Consider the following 13,708-nt stretch of genomic DNA (forward strand, 5'->3'; position numbering starts at 1 on the left):
TATGTTGATGAGTAAATCAAATACCCAAATGTAAGGCACCGGTAACGGGGCCTTACAGAGTCGTGTAAAAGTATTTGATTGAATTTGAATTTGGGTAAGGTTGTTTAACGAGTGGCATGAGTATTAGCTCGTTTTTGAGCCAAACAATATGAGCTGAAGTGGATTGTCTAAAAATCTATTTGAGCTGATGTTAAAATCAGAATCTTTTTAATACTTTTTTTTACTTGACATTCTAACACGTGAGAATATGACACACACATTTTATGTATTGTTTTAAATAAACACACAATCACACATATTAGTGTTGAAGTGGTTTAGTTACAAAGACTTTTCCAAATATACCGTTTCTTTGCTCTGAGCTACTAATACCATCTTTGAGCTCGTATTTAACCCGTGCCAATTCATTGTTCAATGAGTTAGCTTGTTTGCATTGAGTTTTAATAATCTTGTATGTTTTAATACAAATCTCAAATAACAAGCGCACTTTTAAATTATGCAAAGCCTAAAAGTCATAGTACCATGCACCAATATAGAAGAAAAACAAATGATGACTTGCCAATCAACGAGTGAGTTTATTAAATGACACTCAAACCAAGATCCTTGGGTGTTACCGAAGAGAGGTATAAGGGAGTTGTTTAACTCTTCTTAGAACGAGGACTGTTTGTCTTTTTAGGTCACCAAACTTTCTAAATTGAAGAGTCTCGCTGTCCTACTCTAGCCAAACTATGTTATCTTAACCGGGCTCACACTGACTTCAGAGTTTGACTTTGACGGGAAATCATACCTCGAGCTGCCACTTGACAGTCGTTATACTGCCACAAGAGCATAACTCTATGGCGTAACACACGGTAAGACGAAAATTTGAAAATTTGGATGGGCTCAGGATTCAAACTGACAACCTCACAAGTGTTAAAAGTTGTCGCTTCACCAAAGCAGTTGGTAATTGGTATTAGAGGTGGGCAAAAGAACCGACCCAAAAACAAACCGAAACCTAACCACTTTAAAACCGATTATATAAAAACCGATTAAAATCATAGGTTTGTAACATATTTGTAGTTTTCTCCACTGGAACCGATGAAAACCCAAACCTAAATCTAGTTGTATTGGAAAAGTAAAAAATATAGTTCCTATTTCCATTCACGTTCTTTCTTTTCTTCCTGCACTTTCTTTCTATTGTGACATTATCCATCGCAATTCATCAACAATTAAACACCTTCGTGGGAGCTTATCATTTAGGTAGTTGTCTCCACGGCCATGTCTGATAACTCAAAAACCAATTTGCTACAACAGCTTATTAAGCGAATTGGAGCTTATCTTTCCACCAAGATTTCTAAACTCTTCCTTACCCAGGTTCCAATCTTCTAATTTAACCACCACTTTCAAGGCTCAATCTTATTGTTTCATCCATTTATTTAGGGTTTAATTGACTTGTTTTATCTTCTTTTGATTAAAGATTGAATTTTTAGTAATCTCATTTGGGTATGTTCAATTAGGTTTTATCAACACTAGGGGTGTCAATCCGAAACCGACAAACAGGTCAACCCGACCCGTTAAAAAGTGGGTTGACCTGCTAACCGGTTGAAACACTTTTTAAACTTAGTTACTATTTTACAAAGTGATCCCGATTATTAAAGTTATAGTTACATTGCAGACTGAAGTAAAGCATATGTTTTTAAATATATTTCAATTTCTGGTTTCAGGATTTTCGATCTGTTTGGGCTATAGCAGGATTTGCTGTTGCAGTCATTTATACATGGAGGGCATTAAGAACGCCTCGAAGAAGTCAACCTGGCACTTCTGGATTCAATAGTGAACCCAATGAAAATTTGTTACCTTATGAGGATTTAAGAGCAAATGATGGGTTGTTACAACCTGGAAATGTAAATTCAAATTTTATAAAAAAAATTGATTTTTTGTTTTGTTTTCGTATACTAATTAATATGTTGTTTTTAATTTTGTTCGTACAGCTTACATTGGGACACATGGTCAGGCAGAAATTAAGTGATGTAAGAAAGGTGTGCTTTTTATATTACTACTTTATTGTTTTGCAAGTTTTAGGCTTGTAAACAAACCAAACGAACACAAACGGAGCGTTTTTGTTTAACCTTAACCGAACAAACGGTCAAACGTGAACAACTAATGAACAGGTTTTCTTGTTCGTGTTTGTTGGTTAAGAAAACGAAGATGTTAATGTCCATTTATGTTTGTTCGTTTAAAGTGTAAACGAGGGGTTCACATATGAAATAACTGAACATAGATGAAGTGATGAACGTACATAACTGGGCTAAAAAGTTATTAAAACTAGACTAAGTCGTAATGGGCCAAAGATTTAATGAATATATTAAAAAAACTGACTTAAACAAACGGAAACTAATGATTTTATAATGAACATACGTAAACGAACGTTCACAAACTTAAATTAACGAATGAAACATGTGATAATGTTCGCTCGCATAACTAAATGAACTAAACTTTTTGCTCATGTTTGCTCGTTTATTAAATAAACGAACTTCTCGCCAAATGGTTCATGAGCTGTTCACTGAACACTTGGTTCGTTTACAGGCCTTGCAAGTTTTCTTACTTACATTTAGTAAATTCGGTCGTTGCAAGTTTTTAAGCTTGTCATCAAGAGCATTTTGGACATGTACTTGATATTTAAACATTTTCATTAAACTACTTACCAAGCCAAATGTTTCATTTTTTGTATGAAAAGATGGAGTGTGGTAAAAAGGTTAAATTAATAATTTTTGTTCAAGCTTGTAAGTAATTTAATTAAAATTCTTAAGATTACTCAAACATTATGTTATTCTTAATTTCAATGAATTTTGTGCAGGTAACTTGTCGGTTGCTTGGTGTTATTCTGGAGGAAAACACTCCCGAGGAGCTTCAGGTTGTGATAATTTACTTTTTCTGCATATATTAATATCTGAATAAAGTTAATTTATTTCTAATTTTCATCATATCCGGCAGAATCATCATCATCATCATCATCATCATCATCGTCATCGTACTCAGTATATCCCACCAATAGCAAAGCTATAGTAGGGTCTGAGGAGGGTAAGATGTAGACAGCCTTACCTCTACCCCATAAGGATAGAGAGGCTGCTTCCAGTGAGACCCCCGGCTCGATAGTAGTTTTGCATCAAGCCTTGGACATAAGGCACATAGCACTCAATCATTGGGACACCGGCTGATCGGTGCATGTACCCTTGTCTTTCGGCTATCAACGCCACTACATGATGCCTGATTAACCGTCCGTCACTTTTAACGTTATTTTCACGAGATTAGTAAAATAACGTCAAAATTTGTGCAATTTCACTTTTGCCCACCCGAGGGTTCACACATATATACATCATATGTGCGCACCGCAAGCAGGGCTAATATCCGGCAGAATCAGGCAACTGTAAATCTTCTGTTTTGGAAGTTGTATCGGAGATGACAAAGTATTGTGACCTTTATCTCATGGAAAGAGTTCTTGATGATGAAAGCCAAGTATGCAGGATCTCGTACTTCCATTTATAGAATCTTATAAAACAACGTTTTTAACGGCTTTGGAAATTATGTTTTTTTTTTTGTAGATGAGGGTTTTAACGGCTTTGGAAAATGCCGGGATTTTTACGTCTGGTGGCTTGGTTAAGGACAAGGTAATAATAAATAGTTACTTATTAGAGAATAGATAGAGAGTTTGTTTGGGTGGTGATAGTTAGAACCTGTTACCGGTAAACTTATGGGACTCACAAATACTTTGCTAATAAATTTATTTTATTATGTAATTGTAGGTGCTATTTTGTAGTACAGAGAATGGGAGAATGTCGTTTGTTAGGCAGTTGGAACCAGATTGGCATATAGACTCAAATCCGGAAATCACTTCTCAATTGGCGGTATTTATAATTAGATAATAAATATGGTCAATAACTAGTATGAGACTAGAATTATTTTGGAGATAAAAACATCTGCATCTAATTTAAATCTGTAAAGCAATGTGGTTGGTTTAGATTTTAGAAGTCTTTGAAGTTTGTATTCTCTAAAAAAACACGCCGCGTTTACATAATGCGACTAATACATGCTGATATTTATCTTGTTTTTCTTTATTACAGAGGTTTATCAGACACCAGCTTCACATTGCAACAAAAACGGAACGGATTGCTTCAAATGTTCACAGTTCTTCATCATTGGAACAGTTTTTCACAGTTTGACTTTTTAAAAGGTCAACACAACAGCAGTCTCTTGTCTTGCATAATGAGCTTATGTGGTATGATGAATCTGGTCCCAGAGATTTGTGTAACTTAAGCTAGTTCTTCATTCTTGTGTCTAGCTTGTAATGTCTTAGGTAGTTCTTTTGTTAAGCAAAGAAAAATAACATGGTACATAACCTGATCAAATGAACCTTTAGATAATGTTTTAAAACTGCTCGAGTTCATTGTTACTTTGTTTATCTTGGGAAGACGAAAAGCTAATGTCGAGACTTGAAGAACATCTTCGTTAGGGGTGGATGCAATTACCGTCCCCTTATTATGTGTTTCATAGCTTCTTATATCTGCATATGTTGTCTAGGCTACATGGTCGACACTTAAGATAATTTAAAAGCCTGGTGATGTAGTGATGTTAGGGCAACCGTGGCACTAAGAAGTTAACATAGTGAGGTGTCTACTCTACCTTAAACATGAACATGCACCTAGGGTAATAGAATGGACGATGGAATGAAATGGAAAGAGCGAGGGAATATAATGCACTAGGTAATGGAATAGATCATTACCATTCCATTGAGATATAATAAAATAAATAAGGATAGTGAGTGGTGGTGGGCGGGCGAGTGGTTGGGGGTGGTGGTGGTGGGTGGGCTGGAGCGATGGGTGGATAAGTGGTGGCGATGGTGATTGGCGGTAAGCGGTGGTGGTGATGGTCGAGCGATGGGTGGTGAGGGGGTGGGGGTGATGGTGAGAGGGATTTCATTCATTGACCAACCAACATTTTTTTTTTGTCATTCTGTCATAATGAGTTGTTTCTTTTCGTTTCTCATTACTACATACCCTAGTGTTCCACATTACAGGAATATGGTCAATATAGATGCTTGGATCTATAGTTTCACAAAGAGAGAGAAACTTGTGATAACAACGTCAATCGACTGGTTGTTACGTCAACGATGACTTAGAATAGGGAGACTAAGGGGTGTTACATCAACAATGCCTTAGAATAGAGAGACAATGACATTCTTAACTTGTTTGGGCCTTGATGTCATGAAAATCACAAACGATCGCCAGGCCCGGCCCAAAGGGAGGGCTAGGAGGGCGACTGACACTATGCCCACTCTCCCGAGAAGCCCTTAATTGTTAAAAAAATGTTTATATTTTATATATAATTTTATTTTAAAACAAAAGCCTATAAAGTGACTTATTGGTTGAATGAAAACAATGTTTGGCTATGGAACTATAGGGTCATTGGTTCAATTCTTACAAGTGGTGTTTTTTTAATGGAAAAAAACTTCATTTGTGTTTTATATGAGTAATTTTAGTAACTTTATTATTATTATTATTATTATTATTATTATTATTATTATTATTATTATTATTATTTGTTTTGGTTCGTTTTGTGCTTTTGAAAGGCAGTCATAATGGTAAAATTATCAAATTATTTACACATAATTGAAAATGCAATTTTAGGAGCCTGTTTTTTAACTCGTACCCAGGCCCCAAAATTTTAAGGGATTCTTGGAGACGACCCAAACAAACGCGATAGTGGTTTTGTAGGATTAAGTTGGGGGTGGGTTGCAATGTAGTTTAATCAGTCAATGGGTGAGAAATAGTTTTGTCACTATTTTTTTTTTAGCATAATGGAACTCAGAGTTTAGTAAATTAGTAACTGCTACGTAAAGGTACCGGAATGGATAGATGATAGTTTAATAAGTACATTCTAAAAACTTTTCTCTTTATTTATATTTAGTCAACGGTCACCTATGATGTTGACTTTTCTTTATCATGGCATTCATTCATTCAACACCTCTACCAATCAACGCCCCATGGTCAATTTAATCAAGTTGTAAACAACCAATCAACAGGTTACGCCTCAATTTTACCCAGATGAACTCAAAAGTAAATAACTCAATTGTGACGGTGTTTTCAAACTACTTGATTTCAGTTTTCCACACAAAGCAATGCTTGTTCTTTGGCAAACATTTCATGTTCACTAACCCGATTCCAATAACCAATTCATAAGGGTGGTTCCCAAACTACCCGACTGGGATTCCCCCAAGACTACCCGATTATGTTCCCAAGAACATTATTAAGCCTAATAGCGCTTCAACGACGGTTTTTTAAGTCTAGAACCACACAAATGACAATATCCATGTGTTAGATGTGTTAGATTAATTACATACTTTTTTATAGCTTGTTTGTAACTCTGATATAACTATTTCTTTTTTATAGATTTAATCAAATTGTTTAAATCAAAAGCTAAAAACAATAATTTCTTGGTTTCATATCATAACCTCTAATCAATAAATGTTATTGTGTTGAAGGTATATTGTTAGTTACCTGATTTCGTTGGTTGACAGGGTATTAGCGTTCGTTAGAGAGTTTCCCTATTTTCCAGTCAAATCACCACCTTTTGACTTTGTTTAACTATTCTCCTCCTCTACCTTCAAATCTACTTCAAAGCATGTTCTCAAACTCTTCACTTACACTCCATAACTTGAAACACTAAATCACATTACAAAATCAACACTTAACTTCATTTTGTCAACATCTAAATCTGTACCTTAATTAATATTAACACCCATTTCACCATGAACATGTCTCATTCATTTCCAAAAACCCAATTAAATTCTAAACTAATAAACATCATTTTCATCTCTTCATCTATTGGTTTGATCATTTACCTCTTCTTCTCATCATTCTTCCTTCTTCCCAACACCTGCCTCTTGTCACAAACCCGCCATCAGTTCTCGTATCCAACTTCCATAAACCACATTGTGTTCGGGATCACGTCCAATGCCAAGTCATGGCCCCAAAGAAAAGAATACGTTACAATGTGGTGGAAACCGGATCAAATGCGCGGTTGTGTATTTCTCGATGTTCCATTGAATAGCAGCAGCAACAGCAACAGCAACAGCAACAATACCGCCGTCTCAATTCTCCCACCTGTTTGTATCTCTGGTGACACTTCAAGGTTTCGTTACACATGGCGTGGCGGTCCCCGATCAGCCATACGAGTGGCTCGGGTCGTGTCTGAAACGGTAGCATTAAATCATACAAATGTCAGGTGAGTAAATGAGTACATTATTAACTTGTGTTTAAAATGCCGTGGGGTTGGTAGCCTAGTGACGGAGACAAAGTCTCTTAATTAAGTCTAAGGTTCGAGTCTCATAAAGTAAAAAAAAATGTATATTTGTATGTAAAAAAGATATATGTTTAAAATCTTTAGTCTTTGATAATTTAATTTGTTACTATACGTCTTTATATATATGTTTAGATGGTTTGTGTTTGGGGACGATGATACGTTATTTTTCACGGAGAATTTGGTGAAGACGTTGTCGAAATATGATCATGAACTGCCGTATTTTATTGGGACAAACTCGGAGAGCTTTGATCAGAACAGATTGTTCTCGTATTCAATGGCGTTTGGTGGAGCTGGATTCGCGATCAGTTATCCGTTAGCTAAAACGTTGGCGAAGGTGCTGGATTCTTGTTTGGAAAGATATCCGCATTTGTACGGAGGTGATGGAAGGATTTGGTCGTGTTTGGCTGAACTTGGAGTTGGGATTACTAGAGAATCTGGTTTTCATCAGGTAAAAGTTTCTAAATATTTCAATGAATGGTTTATTCATTTTACACTGAATTAGGAAAGAACTCACCAATGTTAAATTTAGTTTTTTTATTTTTTTTCAAAAAAGTATTTGGCAGCGGTACTATCAAATTTTGAAATTACAAAATGGTACTTCAATATTAAAATTAAACTAAGGACTTAAATAAACGCGTAAATTTTGTCAATAAGTGACATACATATTTTCGACTAAATTTGATTAAAGTAACATAGCATTGCCTTCTTAAACACGCAAGTTCTGTCCTGAACTAATATATTCACTTGTAGTCAAAGTTATGCTCTTTATAAGTTTGATCTTTTCTACTGTGTTTTCCTTTATCTATTATAACTAGGTAAAAGTATATTAACTCTTGTATCAACTCGTCATCGGTTTCTATTAACAGTGAGATTCATGTTTCAGATGGATCTGGCGGGAGATCCGTTCGGTATAGTGGCATCACATCCAATGGCACCATTAGTAACTCTTCACCATACCGACTACTTAGACCCAATTTTCCCTAACATGACAAATCGAGACGCGATCCGTCATTTATACAAAGCTGCCAAACTAGATCCTCACCGGATCTTACAACAAACAGTTTGCTACGACCGTTGGTTTCAATGGACGATTTCAATCTCATGGGGATACGCAGTTGAGGTGTTTGGAAAACATGTGTTCTTGCCAGACGTGCTTCGTGTCCCAACAACATTTAGGCCATGGAGAAAAGATAACATGTTGAACACGTTATTTAGTTTTGACACAAGGGAACATGATGAAGATCCTTGTAGAAGACCAGTAGTGTTTCATATGAACACAACAGTACTTGATGGAGATGAGACCATAAGCATTTATAAATTAATGACAAAGGGGAATTGTACATCTACTGTTGGATCTCCAAGAGATATTGAAATGATCAAAGTGCATGCCCAAAAAATGAACCTAGGCATCAAACAGGTAACACACGCTTGCTTTATTGTTAATTATAGGTTGAGAGAGATGCGATTTTCGTCATTGTGGTTTAATCAACTTTGTAGTTTTAGTCAAATGGTTTCAAATTTGCGGTTTTCGTCCAATAGTTTTGTATTCGCTTGCAATTAAACCCGACCCTACTACGTTAACTCTGTTTGTTGAACCCACCAGCATGCCCCTCACGTGAGAGGTAGTTTTCGCTTTTTTTTTATCCCAGATAAAACCCATCCCTAATTCCCAAATCTCATTTTCGTCTTCGTCTTCCACAAACCCTACACTAACGAACAAGGATTACGATTAATCTATGGTGGCCTCAATCATGGCGCTTAGTCTCTGGTGGGATTTGAGAATTAGGGTTTGGGTTTATTTGGGTAGAAAATGACAAAATTGTCACTAATGAGTTTAATGACCATAGTTAACGGGGTTAGACTTAATTGCAAGTGAAAACAAAACTAGTGGACGAAAACTGCAAAGTTGAAACTACTGGACTAAACCCGTGGATTTGGTCAATCCACAATGACAAAAACCGCAAATCTTTTGTATAGAGTTAAGTGCTTCAATTTATAAATAGGGATGTTAATAAATCGTTAACACAACCAACACGAATGGTTTAGTTTGTTGTATCTTAAACCATAATTAAGAGATCGAACAAATTTTCATTGAATCTAGTTTCCTTGCTAATATATATACCTTTGTAAAATTACACAAAATGATTGAATGTTATATATAAGAATTTCTAAAAATGTAACTATATGTTTTTTCTTTTAAATAGTTGTTGACGCCAAGACGACAATGTTGCGATGTACTACCATCATCACGACGTGAAAAGCTGGAAATCGGCATAAGAGAGTGTCATGAAGACGAATTGATTCGGTAGCTTTCATTGTGTGTAAATAACACATTTCGTAAATAATCATCCATTAAATGAATCAAGAATGGATCATGAGAGTTTGGGGGGGAATAATAATCATGGAAAGTGATTTTTGTTTAATTTACAGGTTATATATGTTTTAAAGTTTGTTATTTGTTAATTGAAATTATGTTTTCTTAACTACATGTTTTATTTATTGCTGAATTCTTATGTAAACACGTTAAAATTTTAAAATAAAAATACATAAAAAGCCCAATGCAAATTATGTTATGCGTTCTTAAAATGCAAAACAGTGATAGTGCCTACCGTGTAGAGGTGCATGTGTTGGATATTAGGCCCCAAACTCAAAAACAAAACACACGACACTTAAACAACTTGTTCGTCTCTTTTCAATTTTATTATATAGAACGAAAACCACACAAAATACGTTATCATAACATCTCTATTTATGCTAACATTAACTTGTTTCTTAATTCTTACTTTAACTCTAATTCCTAATATACTCAAAGCATAATTAATAAACTCTATCTCTAACTCTATAAATTAACTCCTTACAATTTATTAATTATTTAATCTAAACTCTAATCTTTATCTTCAACCAATTCATTCAATTAACACCTTGTACTTCTTTCTTGGTTGTTCATATTAACCCTCTTCTATACGTGAACTCAAGATTATATTCTTCAACACAAGACCGTTTTTGTGCCAAGCAAGATTGGTTTGACAACTAGAACGGGTCGAGTCAAAGCTAGTCAAACCGATTTTTAAGGCACAAACCTATTCGGTTTAGAAACCTGTTTGTAAGAAAAAAAATGATTAAATCGGTTTGAAACCAGTTTTAATCTGCTTTGGTTAGGTTTAACCGAATTCAAACCGTTATAGTGAAAGAGTTTTCAAGCCAATTGCAAACTGTCAGATCAGTTTCAGTTTAGGAACCGGTTCTAAATTGATTGGTTTCAGTTTAAAAGCCGGTTCCAGATTCCAAACCGGTTTAGATGTGCACATTGCACCTATTCTACTGCTTTATGATTATGGCCTTAGGGCGAAGCCCAATACTTCTAACAATGGATTATGCAACTGGGCTAGACATTAATTAACTACTAACTCCCTCTCCAAGGTCTCGGGTTTGGTCCGATGGCAAGGGGTGAATAGTACTGATAGTTAAGACTCGGAATCTCAATTTCAAGGTATTCATATGTGATCCGTCAGTAATTACCAACGATTAATTTAGTTTTTCATGTTCATTTTTTGATTGGACTTTCGTTGATCTTCAGTAATTACCGACGACCGCTAGTGATACTAATTCTCCTATTAGTGTTTACTTTGTAAATGCCACACAACCCCAAGATATATCGTACTTGCTAGTTCCCTTTTTCCATTTATGTTTATATCTTGCTATATGGATATGTCAGTTTTGGATTTTGTATTTTTGCTGTTTAATATGACTTCCATTCTCATTCTTTCCTGGAAATTAGTCATGGATTTCAGTTGTTTTAAATATGTTTTTTTTACCCAATAATAAAATATATAATTGCCTGCTTGCAATAAAAGGCACTAAATTTAATGTATTATATGATTTAAATATGATAAACTAGAACCAATAAATCAACAAGATAAGTTTAAGTATCAGAATCATAATTGGATGCACGTCAAACAGATCAGCATGTCTTATGTTAAATCCTTAAACAATGAACATCCCACCCACGATGATCATACGTGCTTTTGAATGGGTTTTCATATTTGCATTATACAATGTAAGATATAAGTTATAATATGTAAATATGGTCCCGACTTCGTAAATTTTGAAAAGAAAATAATACTTTCATTAGTTGTCGGATTGGGTTTGCTATCCAAAAGGGAGTTGCGGCGCAGCTTGTTGTCCGCTTACCTGCCACTTCATTGTAAATCGTTTGGATGTTTCTATGAAATATTAAAGGAGCCAATAAGAAAATTAGGTTATAATTAAAAAAAAAAAAATTAGTTGTCGAGTGTGGGTAAATTTATAACATGCGTTTCGTGATAATCAGTCTCCAAATCAAAGATTAGATTTTATATAATCTTTTCTTTTCAATAACTATTGGAGTGTTATTAGACCATTAGTAAACGCATGTCAGTTATTCGTTGGTGAATAAGTTGTTGATGATCCGTTGATGAAGCATCCATTGATAGTCCATCACGCCATTTTTTCCACATACTTGTATGTTGATGAAAGTAGAAAATGTTTGTCATATATGACATAATCACATACACGAATATTAAATTAGTTAGATTTACCTATAATCACAAAACTAATACATATATCAATAGAACAACAACTACTTTGTACATAGTAGGTTAGCAAAGTCAACACCATCTTTCATCTACCAAATCATTTCCAAAGTCAAAATGGCGACCATGACAGCTTTGGAATCGATGCATGTTCACGTAATAATTGAACACATAAACTAATATAACTTCATATATAAATACACAGCTTCCATTAACTCAACACTCAACTTTCGACCAACAGAACACATTGATGGCTCGTTCAATGATGATGACAATTCTACTATGCATCGTTGCTACAACGATGCTTTTTGAATTGGCGTTAGGCGTGGATCATCAGGTTGGAGGGTCTGGGGGATGGGACCCGTCAACTGACCTCCAAACATGGGCTTCATCCGAAACATTTACAGTAGGCGATAATTTAGGTAACTTATTCATGAATTGATCATAATTATACGTTTCAAGTGGGTCTACTGACTAGTCACATAAATTTGTCATATTGTTTTATAAAGCCTAGGTTTATTTTAATAAAAATATATGAGTTCGGCCTCTTATTGTAATCGATAGAGAAGCGATGTTTATGACTCTCTAGCAATATGTGTGTGCATAGGTTTGTTTGGCTCGGATTTGGGCTTTAACCAAACAAAAACAAGTCTGATTTTGATTTTTTTCTGCTTTCAATTTTTCGGTTTTACCATTTTCGCTTGAAAACTACGGGGAGAAAAAAATGTCCAAAATAATTAATTTGGCCTCAAAACTTTTTAACTTGATTATTTTACATTTGGACCAAAAATTTTTAGGCTACACAATCTAACGTTGATAAAATCGTTTGTTTTTTTTCTTTTCTGATTCAGTTTGGTTTTTGGCTGACAACAATACCCAAATCAAAACAAAAATCGGTTTAAAGAACATAAAATCAAACTTTTGTTTTTTTATCAAGTTCCGTTTTTCGATATAGCTACGTTGCCAGCCTATTTCAGTTACGATTCAGTTATTTTAGTTCCATGCACAACCCTACCAATAAATATTACTTATGTTCCAAAAATTATCACGATCCTTTATCTGTTTATCACACACCATCTAAACAATGTTAACTCTTTTTATTCTTTCAGTTTTCACATATTCATTCAACCACGACGTGCTAGAAGTGACCAAGGACGATTATGATTCTTGCTCGTTAAGTAATCCGATTTCAACCAACAATCCTAGCCCCACCACCATCAAACTAACCGGAGACGGAAGCCGGTATTTCATTTGTGGCACTCCTGGCCATTGTGGTCAAGGAATGAAAGTTGAGATCAAGACAGTAGCTGCAAGTTCCGGATCACCACCGTCATCAGGTTCACCACCAACGACCACCACTCCTCCGTCATCCGGTTCACCAGCACCACCAGAGTCTACCACATCTCCGCCACCATCCGGTACTAAATCGCCACCAGCAGCTTCTACACCTGCAAAGCCGTCTTCGGCCACAACAGTGAAGATGAGTCTTGTTTCTATGGTGGGAATTGGGTTCCTTATGATGATGTAAACGGATGTCTTGTTAATTATTAGTATTTTGTGTGTGTTTTCTTTGATGCAATTTGTAGTTTTTTTTTTTTAATTCTTGTATCAACGTTAGTTCTATGTTTCAAATTTATTTACACGATACTCAAATAAACCATCTATTTTTTTTAATGCAACATTAAACTTATGATCTGTTATGAACGATATATATTTCTAAAAATTTTAAAAATTGACAAATTCAGCAACACACTTCAAATTGAGGCACCCAAATGGATAATCTATGTGAAAAACCATAATTC

General features: G+C 35.1%; 1 protein-coding gene and 1 pseudogene across 2 annotated transcripts; both read left to right on the top strand.

The window, feature by feature from the left end:
- The first annotated feature begins 1,189 nt into the window (after nt 1-1,189).
- On the top strand, nt 1,190-4,616 carry LOC143565955 (peroxisome biogenesis protein 22-like; annotated as a pseudogene). The gene is made up of 8 exons (XR_013141162.1): nt 1,190-1,350; nt 1,701-1,880; nt 1,968-2,015; nt 2,834-2,893; nt 3,373-3,492; nt 3,579-3,644; nt 3,780-3,881; nt 4,098-4,616. The product of XR_013141162.1 is annotated as a peroxisome biogenesis protein 22-like (transcript).
- A 7,245-nt stretch (nt 4,617-11,861) lies between these two features.
- On the top strand, nt 11,862-13,470 carry LOC143566036 (mavicyanin-like). Its single transcript, XM_077052850.1, has 2 exons — nt 11,862-12,328; nt 13,016-13,470. Exons 1-2 carry the CDS (start codon nt 12,157-12,159, stop codon nt 13,432-13,434), a joined length of 591 nt encoding a protein of 196 aa, XP_076908965.1. The 5' UTR covers nt 11,862-12,156; the 3' UTR covers nt 13,435-13,470.
- Nucleotides 13,471-13,708: the final 238 nt, after the last annotated feature.

This window comes from Bidens hawaiensis, unplaced genomic scaffold (genome assembly GCF_021521415.1).
Source record: "Bidens hawaiensis isolate Kalapana, Puna unplaced genomic scaffold, B.hawaiensis_p1.1 tig00000097_1, whole genome shotgun sequence".
Classification (NCBI taxonomy): domain Eukaryota; kingdom Viridiplantae; phylum Streptophyta; class Magnoliopsida; order Asterales; family Asteraceae; genus Bidens; species Bidens hawaiensis.

What these genes read in the sequence shown, in the direction of transcription:
- LOC143566036 (XM_077052850.1), top strand. Translation starts at nt 12,157, where the DNA reads ATGGCTCGTTCAATGATGATGACAATTCTACTATGCATCGTTGCTACA. An exon ending in TACAGTAGGCGATAATTTAG is followed by an intron (nt 12,329 to 13,015) that starts GTAACTTATTCA and finishes TTATTCTTTCAG; the next exon opens with TTTTCACATATTCATTCAAC.